The sequence below is a fragment of the Physeter macrocephalus genome, chromosome 19 (genome assembly GCF_002837175.3).
Source record: "Physeter macrocephalus isolate SW-GA chromosome 19, ASM283717v5, whole genome shotgun sequence".
Lineage (NCBI taxonomy): Eukaryota > Metazoa > Chordata > Mammalia > Artiodactyla > Physeteridae > Physeter > Physeter macrocephalus.
This window is the reverse complement of record NC_041232.1, coordinates 20,488,526-20,507,275: the sequence shown is the minus strand read 5'-3', so window position 1 is coordinate 20,507,275 and position 18,750 is coordinate 20,488,526. Positions and strand designations below refer to the sequence as shown.

General features: G+C 54.8%; 1 protein-coding gene across 1 annotated transcript in view; it reads right to left on the bottom strand.

Annotated features, from left to right (window-relative positions):
* AACS (acetoacetyl-CoA synthetase) overlaps positions 1-18,750 on the bottom strand; it is an 82,211-nt gene that overhangs the window by 10,626 nt on the left and 52,835 nt on the right. The window contains 5 exon segments of the mRNA XM_007110469.4: positions 2,637-2,761; positions 6,595-6,675; positions 11,433-11,580; positions 15,357-15,438; positions 15,570-15,684. Coding sequence (XP_007110531.2) covers positions 2,637-2,761; positions 6,595-6,675; positions 11,433-11,580; positions 15,357-15,438; positions 15,570-15,684 — 551 coding nt within the window.

Here is an 18,750-nt window from a genome sequence, read left to right as displayed (position 1 = left end):
ACGCCCCAACGGGGTGCCACGTCACGCGGAAGACACCCGCCCCGGGGCACAGCCCCGAAATCCCTAGGGGACCCTGCCCTCCCCCTCATCCAGCTCCACCGCCCGAATCGACTGCCCACATCCGGCCGCGAGGGCCTCCTCCCAGCCTCCGCACCACCCCCATCTCGGTCCCCTTGGGGCCTCGGCACCCGCCGCTCCCCTAGCCTGGAACACGCGTCCCGCAGTCCTAAACGTGAACTGCCTGCCCAGTTGCAAACCTGGACAAAGACCCCAGAGTTCTGCCTCGACCCCAACCAGAATGTTCCCCGGCCCAGACCTGGAGAGCCCAGCAACACACCCCAAACAAAGAGGACAATCCGTCCTTTAACCTTGTTCACGTCTGCAAAATAACTGCTCGGTTATGAAACATGTTAGTAAGCCTGTGGGCTGACACGATGACAATCAACAAAGATCTCGTCCCTAAGCGCATCAGCGTTATTTTAAAGATCAGAGGCCCTTAAACAGCCCTGCGAGGACCCTGCCCACCCGGCCAGCGCTGACGAACCCGCGTCCCCTGCATCGGCAGGCGGACTCTCAACCACTGCGCCCCCAGGAAAGCCCTCAGCGTTATTTTAAAGATCAGAGGCCCTTAAGCAGCCCTGCGAGGACCCTGCCCACCCGGCCAGCGCTGAAGCGTCGCTCCTCCTGCCACAAACCCACAGGACTTTAGGTGAAAGCACGTTTGATTGGGTGTTACTCCCGCGTCGCGAGGTGGCAGAGCTGGAGTGAAGGCAGCCCGCCCCGTCTGACCTGCCCCCTCTCCTGTCACTGGCGTGGGCGGCCGGAGCGCCGTGCTGCCCTTCGGGCGCCGCTCACAGGCCAACGAGTGGCACCTGCCTCGCTGACCTCAGCAGACGAGCCCTCCCAGCCGGGTGAAGGGCCAGGCCAGAGGGGCCCCAAGGACGGCCAAGGCCACGGCTCAGCTGGCGTCCGGGGCACAGGCCCAACCGGGATGTAAGGCGGAGGCCCAGCACGTGCGTTCTACACAGACCCAGACCACAGGGCTGCGAACGCACTCACACATGCACGCTTGCACGCGCACCTGCACACAATCACATGCACGCACACACACTCGTCCACAGGCATGGGTGCTCTCACACACCGTGTGCACATACTCGCACACACCCACTTTCCTGTGCGCATACGTGTATGTGCACATGCATATACACACGTGCACACACACACCTGCACACATTCACAGACATGCGTGCTCACACTCTCGTGCACCCGTGCAATGCACACCCACACGTTCACACTCAGGTGCATACATACTCACGCTTGTGCACATATGCACACTCAAAGCTGGGTCTCCCTGGGCCCTCCATCCTTCAACTTCATTAGCTCTAAGCCCCAGGGATGCACTTTTCTCTCTCCTTCCCCGCTTCTCGTAGCACAGGCATACACGTCCAAAGTGTCTCCTCCTGAGCCCGGCTTACAGGGATTCAGGGCAAAGATCCTCCCAGGGATTTGATTAACCTTTCACTGGCAACAAGCTCATTAGGAAATAAATTTCCTCGCTAATATTGTGAGCCAAATGTCAGGATTTAAATATCACCCAGGCCAAAGTTATACTTAAAATATTAATGGCCCAGGACTTAAGAACATTAGCGGTCCCTCCTGCTTCCCCGATGTAAATGGACTCGAAGGTAAAGTGATTAGAACATTTCAGCGCGTGGCTGACTTCTGGGCCGCAGGAGCTCTGCCAGCTTCCGTGTTCTCGTTCCTGGAAACACGATCGTTAGGCCAACGGTGACCATCGGCCGCGGTGGCGAGAATGCACCAGCTGGCTATGATTAATTCATCAGCAAAGCAAGTGCCAATGGAACAGGGTCTTCTGAGCGGTTCTGGCAATGACGATGAGGAGGGGGCTGGGGGGGGAAAGGGGCCACTTCACCCTTCCGCTGACACTGCCCCTTAGCTGGCCGCTGCCTCTGGCATCAGGGTGCCCGCTTGCCGTCCTATTTACAGGACTGCGGGGGGGCGGGGATACCCTTCTGCAGCACTGGCAGCGGGGCATCTGGAAGCACACTGCTGAGTCTGGGGAGACCCTCGAGGCGCTGGCCAGCCCTGAGGGCTCGCAGAAGGGCGGGCGGGAGGGCCAAACGCTGGGAACGCCCCAGAGACAGACCTGCCCTCCCCCGGATGAGCATCTCCACACCGCCCCCCGAACAGGCATGTACGTTCAGCCTGGGTCATTCTCTATCCCCCTTGCGGCCATGGGCCCCGTGTGAAACGATGCTCTCATCAGCCCTCAGTCTGCCTCTCTTCTGGGTTACTGCTCTGCAAGTTCTTAGAATCCAGTTACAAAAAAAAAGACCACGTTCCCTCTCCCGGTGCCCGAGGTTTCAGAGCTCACCCCTGGGCCTTGCGGGGCGGGGCAGCCCCCTCCTCACTACATGGATCTCCGCGGTCGGTCCCTGTTAGGGGCGCCCGCCCCTTCCCACCCTCCTTGACAGCTTCACCTACTCCTGACACCTCCACACCCTCACACAGCCACCCCCGCCAAAAGGGGGACATCGAGGGTGGCAAAGCATTCCAGAGACGGCACCCAGATCCTCAGAGCGGCCGCCCTGTGTCTGAGCACCCCGGGTACCTACCCGATCCTGTCGACCAGGTCCCAGAGCACACTGGGGGTGGGCACCAGCGGGGAGCCGTCCTATAGGACCACGGCCGCCCCCGTGGCGAGAGCAGACACCACCCAGTTCCACATCATCCAGCCGACCTGGAGCGGAAGGAAGGGAACACGTGTCAACGCAGTGCCGGGCCAGCTCCCCTTGGCCCCGTCACGCAGCCGCTCACATCCCTAGAAAACCACCCGATGCTCAGCCGCTGTAGCCAAGAGCTGCCCAAACGCCCGAGGCTCTGCCCCAGCAGCTCCCCGTCAACAGTCTACGGTAAGGGGCCTCCCCAGTGGCGCAGAGGTTAAGAATCCGCCTGCCAATGCAGGGGACACGGGTTCAATCTCCGGTCTGGGAAGATCCCACGTGCCGCGGAGCGGCTGGGCCCGTGCGCCACAACTACTGAGCCCGCGCGCCACAACTACTGAAGCCCGCGCGTCTAGAGCCCGTGCTTCGCAACAAGAGAAGCCACCACAACGAGAAGCCCACGCACTGCAGCAGAGAGTAGCCCCCGCTCGCCGCAACTAGAGAAAGCCCACGCGCAGCAACGAAGACCCAATGAAGCCAAAATTAAAATTAAAATTAAAAGAGTTTATGGCAGGGATCAACGCACACGTGTGCACTAAGACATGTCGGAGAATGTTTCCTGCAGCCTCACTGGTGTCAACAAGGGACCGAAGGCAACAGAGATGCCCGTTGCGTGGTCACGTGGTGCACACGTGCAGGGAACCCTGGGCGCTGGAGCAGGCAACCCAGGTCGGACATGGGAAACAGCGCCTGGCACCCAGCAAGCACTCAGGAGTCGGCCACTGTGCAGCCATCAAAAAGAACGAGGCCTGGCTCTGTGCGGAACAGTCTCAAAGACAGACCGTAAAGTGGCAGAGCCAGCCCGGCAGAGGCTGTGCAGCGCCCCATTAGTATACAGAACCCCCAGCCCCACCCCTGGGCCTGCAAAGGGGCCCGAGGGGCAGGGGAGTGAGCAGGGCGGACCTGGCTGCCTCCGGGCCCTGGAAGACGCCAACCTCTCACCAAGTTCCCATGTGCTGCGTGAAATGCTTACCACGTACAAGTAGAGCATTTTTTTTTTGTTAATTAAAAAAAATTTCACAGCCAAAGAGTGTGCTCATAGCCCCACTGACAATGGCACTCCCATCCACGCTGGGAGAATTTGTAGGCGATCCCGGCCTAAAACAATATAGCGACAGAACAAGGAAGCAGGAATCTCTGTCCAGAGGGCAAAACGACCCAATTCCACGCCGTAAGCAACGAGGGCAGGAGGATGCCCACCCTGAGCCTGGAGCAGATGCGGCCCGGTGTCCCAGGTCACCCGGTGTCCCCAGGTCAGAATCCCGCCATCGGGGACCAGGCGGCCACGGGAGGTGGCACCCACGTGGCAGTTAAGAATCCCAGACAGGTCACAACAGTGTGAGTGATGCGGGTAAGAGTGCAATGACCGACCGACCTACGCCCCCCACCCCTTTGGCACCATGGAAACGTAAAGGGGACCAGGGGCCACATGAAAACCTCCATTTAGCTGAGCTGCCTTTTTTTTTTTTTTAAGGGTTTTAAGATTCTAAGTTGAGTTTCTTCTAATAAGGAATCTTTTCTACTTTTCCTTTTTTTTTTGGCCTCACAGCACGGCTTGCGGGATCTTAGTTCCCCAACCAGGGATTGAACCCGGGCCCTCGGCAGTGAAGGTGTGGAGTCCTGACCACTGGACCGCCAGGGAGTTGCCAAGTAATTATTGTAATAGGCAGCACTGCATCCTGGCCACCTCACCGTCCAGCTGTTAAAGTGAGTCAGTAAGTGACAGCATAGGCCTGGCTGGGGCCGGCTGGGGGCACCCGAGGCTGCTGCTGGCACCTGGCATCCTCCACCGAAAAATGCAACAGCCCCATCCTTCGTGGGCAGGATGCGTCCCAGAAAAGTGAACTGCTTTTGAGAGAATCGCTCTGGATCCTTGAGTCCTTCCATTGTCCCCTCGGTGCAAAACCTTGTGAATCACCGTGTCCCAGGGAGGCAGCTGAGTTGGAGGTCAGCGTAGCTGTAGCTGCCCCGGGGGTGGGGTTCTGCAATTCAAAATGCTGCTCCATTAACGCCCCAGGGCTAGGCTTCCTGTGTGAAAGGGCCGGAGCCTGGTGGGGACCCAGCACCACCCACGATGTGGGAGGGGGATGGAAGGAAAGCCTGCAGCTGAAAGAAACCCAAATCATTTGGCCCAAAGCCCTGGATTTACGGCTGGTGACGGGGAGACCTGCCCCTGGTCGCACATCAGCGCTCCCTCCTGTGTCTGTGTGGGGTCCTGGGGCTCTGGCACCAGGGAAGCAGGGCCTGGGCCTCGACCTCCCAGGTTAGGAAGATGCCTCAGCATTCTGCTTCCTTGAAAACTCAGAACAGAATTGGCATCCAGGAAAGGGAGCTAAATCACTCTGGAGCCTCTGGATATTTGCAGTCTTGGAAAAAGCTGATTTTGAGTTTTCTTCCCTTGGGATAAACAGCACTTCCTTCCGCTTGTTAACCTTTCACCTTCCAGGGTTCAGCAGGGTCAGGAACACCTCCAGCGCCTTGAGCTCAAGCTTTGGTTTGATGACGCCCGCTCCACGCTAAACCACGTGAAGGGCTGGAAGCAGGACCGACGCCGTCCTGGGGGCAGGACAGCGGGCCTCCCGCGGGCGCTGCAGTACAGGGGCGGCTCGGCTCTCGTCTGGCCGCGCAGCCGCCGCCCGCAGGCCCCGCCTGGTCTCACGCCTGGATCCCCAGCCGTGGAAGTAACTGCTCGAGCCGCCCTGCACGCCCTTCCTCTCGCTGCCGTAAACAACGGCCACAGACCCAGTGGCCTAAATGTACTGTCTGAGAGTTCTGAAGGTCGGGTGTCCAAAAGCAGGTGTCAGCGCGGCTGGGAGTTCCTTCTGGAGGCTCCAGGGGAGGGTCTTTCTTCGCCTTTTCCAGCCTCAAGGGGCCCCCGCGTTCCTTGGCTCATGGTCCCCCCGCGCTCTGGCCTCTGCTCTGTCGTCCTCCCCCTCTGGCTCCACCGCTCCTGCCTCCCTCTTGTAAGGACCCTGGTGACCACCCTGGGCCCCGGCTAACGCAGGACACTCTCCCGGTCTCCGGAGCCGCAGCCGAATCACATCTACAGCGCCCCTTTGCCGCATCAGGTGACACGTACAGGCTCCGGGAGTGAGGACGTGGGCACCTTTGGGGCCATTATTCTGCCTCTCAGCACGCCGCCCCACGGCCCTCCAGTAAATTCCTTTGCTGCCTCAACTGGTCAGAGTCCCTGTACTATTGCACACGACTAAGAACTGACCGTCCTCGTGGCATCTCTGGTAAGCTCCTGTCCCCCTGGTTGAGCCACTGATTTCCGTCATGTGACACTCATCCCCACCTCTACAGGCTCAAGAGTCTGAATCAACAGTCTCCTCGGTTTCTCTAGATTCGTGGCATCTCTGGTAAGCTCCTGTCCCCCTGGTTGAGCCACTGATTTCCGTCATGTGACACTCATCCCCACCTCTACAGGCTCAAGAGTCTGAATCAACAGTCTCCTCGGTTTCTCTAGATTTCCCCGGGGCCCCGGGGCTCCAGGGCTCCCAGCGGCAACCGCGGTCAACACAGGGGGACGGGCCAAGCTGGTGCTCGCCCTTGGTGCCGAGATTCAAGCGGGCAGCCGCCGGGAGGGAGAGAAAGAGAGCAAGAGTGAAGGATCCCGCAGAAGGGGCTGCTCGTGCACGCGGCCCGAGGTCTGGCGCACGCGGCCCGAGGTCTGGCGCACTCTGCCTGCGGCTCGAGCTGCGCTTCTGGCTACTGACATGTGCAAAGGTGGAGAGGCAAAAAGAAGAGTAAAGACAAAGGCCTCCCTACCTGAATGAACCAAAGCCCGTCCTGGGAGGGGCACGCGGGAGGGGGAGGGCACCCATCTCAGCACAGCACCCGCACTCACCGTGGTGTAATACAGGATGATGTCACCGCTGGTCATGTTGCCGTGAAGAATGTGTTCCTTCAGGTGCTGGATGAGGGTTCCCTGGGGAGAAGCGGGGGGATGCCGTGTGAACCGGGCTGCCTCCTCCGAGGGCACAGAGGCACGCGCAGCCCAGACGCTCGGCCCTGCGGCAGGAGAGGTCAAGGAAGAGGCAGAGCTCTGTGCATCCTCGCCGTGACGAGCAATGCTCCCGTCCCTCTGCCACCTGACCCCCGAGACTCGCCGGGGACACGAGAGGAAACCCTGATCCGACCCTGCCGGCCTGCAGGCTCCGGGCGCCAGGTGATCAGGAGCACAGGGGACCCACCAACCTCAGGCAGAGAGGAGTGAAGATCACGGAGCGGAGAGTCACAAAGATGAGGGTAAAAGGCCGGGTGCAGGGACACCTGCAGCTCCAGACCGGGGCACTACAGACCAGCCTTGCTCCCTCGTGGTGGACGGGGAAGAGTGGATGCCTGAGCAAGACTGTCCGCGGGGTGCACAGCCGCTGCAGGGACTGCAGCTCCGAGAGCCTCGGATCAGAGCTCAGGGACTCCTTGGCCGAGGGGTAGCTCGAGACCCTGCTTTCAGCGCAAACGCCCAGTCAGACCCCTCTCTCCCAACCCTGACATGTGATCTATTATTTTTTATTTTAATGTTTACTGGGCAGTATATTCACTTGGACAGAAACTCGAAAGCATACACCAAGACGAGCCCCCCGCCCCCTTCTGCAACCAGTAACCATATACGTTTCCCATGTACATTTCCAGATATGTTTCTTGCCTATCTGCATGTATTTATTTGTGCTGTTTTTTTTTATTTGGACGCACTGTCCTGCAGTTTTCTTTTTCCATTTATCAATACAGGGAGCTTCCCTCATGGTTTTCCGTACAGCTGTAGAGTATTCCACTGCCCAGACCCCACTTGTTCCAAATGACTCTGTGTCGTCTGTGGCTCACAGGGAGGACAGGAAGCTTCCCAGCCCCAAGCACAATGCAGAGAGCAGAGCAAGGGGACCCTGAACCCGCTGTTTCATCTCTCGGTTTTCCCATCCTTTCAGTGGATCTCACACAAGATCCTAAGGCTGGCTCGGGGACACGGCCCCTCCGAAGCCCCTGAAAAGGCCAACCACTGCACTCAGTCTGGCCGCAGACGGGAGCCGCCAGCCGATGGCAACGGTGGCCCTGGTTGTTTAGGAACTACCGGGACCCACGTATTAAAACCAGCCTTGACGACCCTCATTGTACCCAAGGGAAATCAAAAACAAGCCAGTAGGAGGAGATGATCCCCTTCAAAGCTCAACAGAAACAATCCTACCCAACAAATTCTCTAACTCAAGAGCCAGCGCTCCTATTCCCGAGTCTGTCCTGGATGGCACCCCGTCACCAGGCCCGCAGCGGGGACGCCTGCCCTGGGGACGGGCCACACGGGGGTCAGAGAGACGGCGGTAGAAAGGCTGCTGGGAGGGAGAGCCTGTTCTGAGGGCTCCCCGAGGCCACCCTGGGTCTGCAGGCGGGAGCCAAGAGCCCGGTGGCTCCACCGCGCGTGCACGGTAGGGTCAGGGACAGCACACCTGCGCCCACCCAGGACAGTCACAGGCTTCCTCGGAGAGTCCCTCAACACACACTGCTCTCACTCAGAGTAGGCGGGCGACCACGTGGGGACAACAGACACCTCAGGAACCCTTTCGATGAACGCCAAGTGTTCACGTGGCAGATCCACAGAAAGGACTGGGGGCTCCTGGATTATAGGAACCCGGGGCAAATCCCCCTCTATTTTCCTTTTCACTCAGATGGGCCTTTAAACTGCATCTTCGCCTGTACGGTCTGCCTCTATAAGCCCGGCCTGTTCATAACCCGCCACGTACTCACCTGCTCAGTACCCTCACGCTGTCGATGGCACAAAACCCTCCTTTGCTTCTCTCGGTATGAACCTTAACGAGTCGCGTCAATAGCTCGTCCCTTAATTGCTAAATACTGATGGCAAGTCCGAACGTTTTCCCTGAGCGTCAGGAAGCATAAGCAGCATGGTTTCTGGATCTCAAGCAGGAAGAGTAATTTAAAAGAAGGAAGAGGGAAGCTGTCTTCCGGGCTCTTTTGTGGGCTTAGAAACCACAAAACAGCAAACGAGGATCACAACCGCCAGCGCAGCCCCGGCCCCGCCGCCAGCCCCAGGGGCGCTGCCGGCAGGCCCCCCGTGCTCTTTTCAAGCTTCCTCTCGAGAGAACTCTTGAAAACAGGCAGGATGCTTAGCCACTTCTCCAGAGATGCGAGAGCCCAGCGAAGCCAGAATTAAACGAATTCTTCCTGACTTTTCCATATTCTAAACATACCGAACACAATGATTTTGTGAGCAAACTACATTTTACCTATAATACATTTTTATGTTCCACTCCTAAAAAAGGGACCTTCTCTAGGCAAAGAGCACTAAAAATAAAAGTACGGTTGGGCATTTCAGCTTTTCCTAAAATGTGCTGTTTTCCCCCACACACACACCCCCAACGCCCTCGCCTGCTAGCTTTCTATTCTAAAAACACTCATCTCTGCGGCCGGATATCGGGCCTCCGACCAGGCACACCAGGGGTCCCCCTCCAGGCCAAACACGACGCCAGCAGCTACACCTTAGGCTCTGAACACGCCCGACTCAGGGTGATAACACAGGATGGTGAGCAACAAGAACTCGCTCCTACAAAGAGGCCACTCGGCTCGGTCAGCGTTGCTTCCAGAAATCAAGCCTTTGGCCCCCGACGTCCCCTCCCTCCCACTCCGTGGTTCCCGTGAAGTCACCCACTGTTTGTGAACAGGATCGTGTGTATCTCGCGGCTATAACTCCTAACCTGCCATCGGATCTTCCTTGGATCCAAATCCAGGTAATGACCAAGTTGTGTTAACCTCTTTCCACGTTCTGATGAAAACACTGCGTAAAGAGCTGTATTAAGGCGTTAGAGTGATTCTATGGCAGGGGTTCAAACAGCTTCTAGATGTTCTAGCAGAGAACAGCTATAAAAGCTAAATGAGCTGGAATAAGAGAAATTTTATATTTCACGTTCAAATACGGCCATCTGACCAAGCGATAGCTAGAAGGCTGTTCGACGATGTGAGGTTTCTCCACTCAGATAATCCTCGGGCCTCCAAGAGGGGAGGAGGTCAAAACAAGGCCGATAGGGTGGGCGCTCGCCCACCGCGATGGACGTCCTTACGAAGAGGGGAAAATTAGAGCCCAAAGAGACGCCGGGAATGTGCGTGCAGAGAGGAAAGAGCACGCGAGGACAGAGCGAGAAGGCGGCCCCCTGCGAGCCGATGAGAGAGGCTCAGAGGAAACCAACCCCGCCCACACCCCAGTCTCGGACACCCAGCCTCCAGAGCCGCAAGGAAGTAAATCTTCGTTGTTTAAGACCCCCAGCCCGTGCTATTTCGCTACGGCAGCCCGAGCTGACGGACACGGCACGGTATGTCCTCCCTCAGTTAACCGCACTTTATAACATAACCCGGCGGCTTTCAAACTTTTTGACCCCAGCCCACAGTCAGACCAGAAGTTTGGCGACGCCGCCTGGCACGTGCACCGTCCGTACCCGCGCTTACATGACAGCTTTGAGAAAACACACCAACGCCTCTTAGGACCCCGATGCGCTGATATTTTCTCTTCTCACCTAACCTGTTTCCTTCTGTTTAAAATGCCGGCAGATGGCCAAAAAACACACGAAAAGATGTTCACCATCACTAATTAGAGACATGCAAATCAAAACTACAACGAGGTATCACCTCACATGGTCATAATGGCGATCACCACAAAATCTACAAACAATAAATGCTGAAGAGGGCATGGAGAAAAGGGAACCCTCCTGCACTGTTGGTGGGAATGTAAATTGATACAGCCACTATGGAGAACAGTATGGAGGTTCCTTAAAAAACTAAAAATAGAACTACCATATGACCCAGCAATCCCACTACTGGGCATATGCAGCACTATTTACAACAGCCAGGTCATGGAAGCAACCTAAATGCCCATCGATAGACGAATGGATGAAGAAGATGTGGTACATATGTACAATGGAATGTTACTAGGCCATAAAAAGGAATGAATTGGGTCATCTGTAGAGACGTGGCTGGACCTAGAGACTGTCATACAGAGTGAAGTAAGGCACAAAGAGAAAAACAAATATCGTATATTAACGCACATATGTGGAATCTAGAAAAACAGTATAGATGATCTTGTTCACAAAGCAGAAATAGAGACACAGACATAGAGAACAAACGTATGGACACCAAGGGGGAAAGGGGGGCGGGGGGTGGGAGGAAATGGGAGATTGGGACTGACCCACATACATTATTGATACTATGTGTAAAATAGATAACTGATGAGAACCTACTGTACAGCACAGGGAACGCTACTCAGTGCACTGTGGTGACCTGAATGGGAGGGAAATCCAAAAGAGAGGGGATATATGTGTAACTGATTCACTTTGCTGTACAGCAGAAACTAACACAACATTGTAAAGCAACTCTACTCCAAGAAAAATTAATTTAAAAATAAATAAATGAAATAAAATGCGGGCAGGGCCCATCTCTTGGACTCACGATACCCTAAGGGGTCACGACGTGCAGCGTGACTGTCACCGGCTCGCCCGGCGCAGGCCTTGCCCTGGTGGCGCTGTGGAGTCCCGGTACCCCGTGATGACAGGGCCTCGGCAGCTGGGGCAGCAGCCCCCCACCGCCCGGCTCGAGGCCGGATCTCGGCGCAGCGCCCAACCTGGAGAGCGGGGACGGGGTGCCGCCCTAGCCAGCAGGAAGGCCCCAGGCAGGGATGGGGTGCAGACCTACCCCGGCCGAGTGCACCATGCACTTGGGCGCTCCGGTCATGCCGGACGAAAACAGGATGAAGAGCGGGTGGCTGAAGGGCAGCTGCTCGAACTCCAGCTGGGGGGCTTGTGCACCCTGCCCAGTGGCCAGGAAGTCCTCCAGGAACACGCTGTGGGCAAAAAGGCGCAGGAGACAAATGGTGAAGGTTCTAGAACGCTTGGTGGGGCGGGGCTGTGGCAATCTGTCGAGTCCTCCCGTTCGCCCCCCTCCACGTCTACCTGGGTGACGACCTAGATTCCAGGGACCTGCCTTGTCTGGAAGCTTCCCGAGAGAGAAGGGAGAAGTCGGGGCTCATGGATTCACGCTAACTGAATAAAAAGTAACTGAGTGAAAGTTTCCGGTTGCTTTTTCTTTGTTTTAATATTTATTTATTTATTTCGGCTGCTCTGGGTCTCAGCTGCGGCAGGCATGTGGGATCTAGTCCCCCGACCAGGAATCACACCCGGGCCCCCCGCACTGGGAGCTCGCAGTCTTACCCACTGGACCACCAGGGAAGTCCCGAAAATTTCCGGTTGCTTTATTAGCACCGCTTTATTTTGTTGCTTCTTCTAAAAAGGGAAAGCCCAAAGGGCAGTCCCCCCACAGAGCGGCCAAGGGTTGTCTCTCCAGAGAATCTAAGCGCTTTAATAAACACTGTGGAGAAGGATCCCTTGCAATTAACACACTGGCTGTTTGGATGCAAACTCTGCGGAGGGGCTGTCAAGTGGCGCTCAAGTCCTCGGAGCCCAGGCGCACCTCCTGTTTGCTGCTGTCTGATTAGCAGATGCCTGGTTTCCCCAGGTTCCCCAAAGGCAAGCTGGAGTCCAGGGTGTCTGAATCCTTCCCCTTTCCCCCCAGGAGAAGGGAGGGGAGGAGGTGCCGGGTTGTAAGCTCTTCTGACACCTGAAGGGCACAGCCAGAAAGTGGTGCCAAGGTCCCAACTCGAGAGTTTCTGTGACAGAAAACCTGCGGGGCAACTGTTCTCACTATTTTCCTGTATCCTGAGGTTTACAATGGCCAGATGCAAATATCTGTCCAGGAACAAATACAATTAAGCCCAGCTATCGGCTCCAGCCTAAACAGCCTGCCCCTACCCTGCCCCCAAAGCTGCCGTAAAGCGCCACTGCATGTCACCAAGAACCGCCGAAGGGGCTGTTTTCTGAGCAGAAACAGGGTAGCGGAAGCCACAAAGCCACCTTGCGAGAGGTGGTTTCTCTATTTTGAGGTCGGCGGAAACATCGATTCCAAAACCCTGGCCCACAACAGTGAGAGGCCTGCGTACCACAAAAAAAAAAACAAAAACAAAAAAAAACACAAACAAAAAAAAAAAACCCTGGCCCTGTTCCTCCACTGGTTTAGAAGGGAGAAGAAAGGGAAAAAGATCGAAACTACCGTTTCTTTCAAGGAAGGGGGAGAAGTCAGTTAAACTCGGCCTGCAGCAATGTGCCAAGGAGAATTACTCTGAAATACAAACGGATGCACACGAAAGTGAAGAAGTGTGCTGTCTTGCATGGAAAGGCACCCTTAAAGATGAGGATGTGGGACTTCCCTGGTGGTCCAGTGGGTAAGACTCCGCACTCCCAATGCAGGGGGACTGCGTTCGATCCCTGGTCGGGGAACTAGATCCCGCATGCATGCCGCAACCGAAAGATCCCAAATGCCTCAATGAAGATCCCACATGCTGCATCTAAGACCCAGCGCAGCCAAAATAAATAAATAAATACATAAAAATAAATCTTTAAACAAACAAAAAGATGAGGATGTCTCCTGGGGGAGGTGCGGCCATTTGAATTGGGCACCCCAAATAATGCTGAGCGGTAAACAAGCAGACCCTTCCTCTCCAGCGTGTCAGGAAGATTATTCACTGTGGAACCTTCCAGCCAATGAAAGCCCCATTCCGCCTCCACCTCCCATCCAAATCCCGTTTACACAAAGAGCCCAGTCGAATCGGACGCTCCACACAGAGAAAAATGTTTTCGTTCCATCTGTCTATAAATCAGTCAACAGCGATTACTTTTGTTGCTTCTTCTAAAAAGGAAACGCCCAAAGGGCAGTCCCCCCAACAGAGGCGCAGACGCGCCTTCGGTTTATCTGAGGCACCCAGCAATCAAAGGCTGGAGAGCGCTGGGGGCCTGCTTCGCGGGGGGAACCGGGGCTGCGGAGCTGCCTGAAGCTAAAGGAAGTGGTTAATGGTACTTCTGGATGCTCTCACTTTCTATCAGTCACCAATAAACACGTTCAGAAAACTAGAAGCCTGGCCACCACGGGGCCATCCAACCGTCCTGTTTTCCTCCCGGCCTCTGTGCATACGGCCCCATCAATAAAACCAGGGGAGCTATACTCACGGCGGGGGTGTCATTTATCAAGGTCGGCAGGGTTCCCACAGTCTAGGGGACAGTCCAAGCCCCCGGGCCTGCCTGTAAGGACTGCACATCCTGACCCGGATGCTCCAGAGGACACAGCCCACTCTGGCCTGCAGCTGTCACCTGCCCATAATGACAGACGACGTTACTGAGAGCTAACTTCACGCACACTGCTAAGCCTGCGAGGAAGGTACTGTTATCCCCGTTTGACAGATGGGGCAAACAAGGGACAGAGAGGTTGATCACTGGCCCAGGGCCACACAGCTGAGATCTGACCTGAGCAGTGTGGCGTGAGACCATGGCCTTAAGGGAAGAGTCACTTTGCTGCAGCTCCCTTCAGCCTCTGGAACCCTGGTACTGCAGCTGTCCCCAGACCCTGCTCACCTCTCAAGGTCCCTCAGGTGACACCTCCCCCAGGCCCCACAGAGAAGCAACCACGCCCTTCTCTCACCTCCTGGGCACTTCCTGTCCCCCAACTCAGTGAGCGTGGCTGTGTCTACTGGGCCGAGCGGTCACAGCTCCCCCATTCCTGCAGGCGTGTCTCGTCCCCCCAGTTCGACTGTAAACGTGGGGGACAGCACATGAGCTTCAGCCCCTCAGCGCCCCCCAGAAGCCGCCTGCACAGTGCCGCTCAGCCACGCGTCCACCCCGTCTGCCTGAGCAGCAAGGCCTCCTCGCCGCCTCCCTCCCCCCGACGGCACACACAGGATCCCCACCTGCGGCTCTGCCGCCGCTTCTCATGGGGCCTGAGCCACTCAGAGACTCCTGCCTGCAGCCCAGACGCGAGGCTGGAGGGGCAGGTTTACCTGCACAGGTAAACACGTCTGATCTCAGAACTCTCTCCTCTATGATGGCTTACAGAGAGATGAAAGGTGTATAACAAGAGCCTTGGGAAGAATCTCAACTTGGACCAAATCATAATCCATTTTCTTAACTTCTGTTCAGAATTAAGGTGCTCACCTTTCTATTCCACGTCAAGGCCCGTGGTCTACTAGCTGCCAAACGTCAGGAAAGCAAAGGAAGATGCCATTAGCAATGGCAACAAAAAATAGGTTGTAAAGTGAAAAAAAAAAAACATATATATTATGTGTGTGTATACCTTTGTGTGCATGCACGTGTGTATATATACCTGCATACAAATATGCATACGTATGAACCACATACACAGACGTGTACGTGTGTGTGTGCACATACGCACATCCACACACACGTGCACCCGTGGATACACATGAGTCAGAGTTCAGAACTGCTGTGGCCAATCCAGGGAGCCAGCCGGGCCCCATCCAAGCCCACCACTTCCAAGGGACACGAGACAGGAAGAGTTAGCATGCCTGGGACAGTCTCTGTTCTGCCACTAAGTTACCACGTGGCCCCAAGGGATTCCCCCTGGGGCCCCCATCTACACAATGACGATTTTTAACGAAGACACCTTGCACCTCGAAAACACTCCAACTCCAAGTGCAAAGATCCACAGAACCTGCGGCCCGGTGGGGCTCTGAGTGGGTGTCACAAGCAACCAGTGATCAGCACGCGGCTGGCTTACCTATTTGGAATCTTGGAAATGTCTATCTTCTCTCTGGAGGAAACGTAAGGAATCACCACCACTTTCTTCAGGTCTGCTAGTCCTGAAAGCAGCCGGGAGGAGAAAACACAGGACACAACATACCTAGTCGCTAATCTTTTTCCTTTTTGCTGAAATCTTGGGACCCCTGGGGGGCTCTCAGCCCTGCCCCCGCCCCCACGCCAGCCCACGCACCTTTAACGACCTGCCGCAGCTTGTCCAGGTGGACGTGCTCTTTGCCATTGTACACGACGGCCTCCACGGAGAAGATGAGCTTTGGCTGAATCTGAGAAAACCGGTCCAGAACGCCCTAGAGTGGAAGGAAAGAGTCGTCATTGTTCAACCAAAAGGCAAAATCCTCCAGCAGCCAACGGGACGGCTGCATCTCCGGGGAAAGAAAAAGCAGCGTGCCCAGCGCACTAGCCACGTCCCTGTGTCCCCATCACCCAGAGGCCGAGAAAGACAGCCAGGCAAACGGGACACGCACCCGAGACAGGATCATCACTTCAAAGAAAGCATCGGTACAAAGAAACACCGGACGGACTGACAGACATACACTGAGTCTATCAAATGGGAAAACACAGGGTGAGTATTTGCACGACCACAGAGATCCCCCATTTTACAGCAAGAGTCTCCCAACACAGCTCCTCTGGCATATGTAAGTGAAGACTCACCTTCCCAGAAGGCAGCTCTGTATGCAAAGTGGTGCCATATTTAGGCCCTCCTTTAATCTTCAATCAAAGAGGTACCTGAATCCTCCGAATGATACTTCTTGCCAAGCAAATGCATGAACTCACAAATGCGTACACTCGTAAACAAGCCCCATGAGAAAAAGCAGGCTCTCCACACCCAGCTGTCTGTCTCTCCACACATGGAATCACCGCCCCGCCAAGCACACCCCTCTCCCTGAGAGAAGGCGCACCCCCCGTGCACATGCGGAATTTGTTTCGGGAACCGCTGTGAACTGCCGCACGCAACCTCACGATGCACCGATACGACCTGAGTGACACCGAGGGTGACAGGTACAGGCCCTCTCGGATGGACTCCCCTCCCGCTCCCCTCAGCCTGCCAAGTGCAGACCGTGGTGGAGCCATTTCCATCCACAAGAACAGCACCTGGAAGGCATCACCCAGATGGCACTCCTAATCCCTCAGTCCAATGCAGCGGCTCAAGGTCAATGCCAGGGCTACTCCAAGGGCACCAGCAGTGATGCCAGAACCTCTGTGTGAGGACCTGATGGGCAGGGTCTCCACCCTGGCTGCAGGTTAGAGCCACCTGTGGCGTGACGATTACTTAAACTCATTAGGTAACTAATTAACTGGCCTGGAGTGGGCCAGGCACTGCTTCTCAGAGCTCCCAGGAGTCAGCAAAGCACATGCCTAAGACAAGGGGAGGCCTGGGCCCCTCGGAGGGGTCCTGGCGACAACAGCATCACTCGGGGCCCCAGACCTACTGAACTGGAAGGTCTGGAGGTGGCCCAGCAATCTGTGTTTTCACAAGCGCTTCGGGTGATTCTAATGCACAATAAAATTTGATTCTCTCTGGGCTAAAGAGTCAAGGACTGATTCTATTTTCAATGCCGTCGGATTTTCAAGAGCAGAAGCTGAACTAACAGAGAAGAGCTGCGGGCGGAGAAAGCATCTGTTTATTCCATCTACTGTGCCAGGCAACCAAACAGAGTTCTTTCTCCTTGGAACATATAATCTATTGGAGGCGGGGGGAGTAGCAAAGCAATTATAAATGTTTTTGTTTCCAGTTTCTAATTGTTTTCAGTGAACTATACCCATGGTTTAGGGAGCCAGGAGAATGAAAAGAAGGAAGGCGAGAAGGGAGGGAGGGGGGGAAAGGAAGGAATTAAAGCCATAAGGAAAAATTAATGATGGACCTGATAAATTAAACCAAAATCTTTTTTCCAAAAAGATCAATAAAATAAGTCTCTTGACAAATCTGAGCAAGAAGACAGATATTTCTAGCTAACACTTACATAGTACTTATTACATATCAGGCACTGTCCTAGGCACTTTACTAATATCCACTCACTTAATGCTCTGACATAGAATTATTATTCCCATATTCCAGATGGATAAACTGAGGCATACAACCATACAAAATTGGAAACCACACTTTACTACAGAAAGAGGGAATAATAAATGACAAAGCACTATGTTCAATTTTGTTAATAAATTCATGAAAGCCAGATGAAGTGGATGATTCCCCAAGAAGATATAAATTTATCAAAAATGATTCAAGAAGCAGCAGAACACCTGAAGAGACAATAATCACAGGAGAAAAAGCAGTCAAAAGTCTACCCCCCATTTTTTTTTCTTTTTTTATTGGCTGCACTGGGTCTTCATTGCTGAGCGCAGGCTCTCTCTAGTTGCGGCGGGCGGGCTTCTCATTGTGGTGGCTTCTCTTGTTGCAGAGCACAGGCTCTAGGTGCTCAGGCGTCAGTAGTTGTGGCACGTGGGCTCTAGAGCGCAGGCTCAGTAGTTGTGGTGCACGGGCTTAGATGCTCCGCGGCATGTGGGATCTTCCTGGACCAGGGCTCAAACCCATGTTCCCTGCACTGGCAGGCAGATTCTTAACCACTGCGCCACCAGGGAAGTCCCCAAAGGTCACCTCTTAATACAGACACCAGGGAGGTACAGAACTGCAGGAAAGTGCCACCAAATCCTCACACACTAGGACATTCCTTTCTATAAACTATTACAGAAGGCAGAAAGAGACAGAGAACACACAAACCAAAAAAGAGATTAGACCAATGTAATTTACTACATTAACAAATTAAAGGGGAAAAATATTTTGATTATCTTAAAAGCTTTCAATAAAATGCAACACTCTTTCCTCCCAAAAAGCTTTAATAAGCTGGAAACTTCCTCACTGACAAATGGTGTCTCGCAGAAATCTATGGCAAACACATCACTCTTGATGGTAAAGATAAGAGGCCTGGTGGGAATTCCCTGGAGGTCCAGCGATTAAGGACTCTGTGTGCTTCCACTGCAGGGGGCACGGATTAGATCCCTGATCAGGAATTAAGATCCCGTATGCCGCAGTGCGGCCACAAAAAAAAAATAAATAAAAGAGTCCTGGTAAAGAACAGACACTAGCATCCGTGCACGGACTTCCATGCTCTCCTGGCGCCCCCGTCTAGCAAGGAGCCTGGAGCTGGCAGGAGGGAACCAAGCAGTGGACGATAGGAAGGGATACGAAAAAGCCGGTGAGAACCTCCAGGAGAACCATTAGAACCGAGCTTGGCAAGGCGGCCATGTAAAAACTCCACACAGCAAAATAAACAGTATGCCTGGACGCCAGGATTCTAAGAGGGACAGAGTCCGCGCTCGAGCCGGGAGGAACATGTTTGCCAATAAAAATCCCT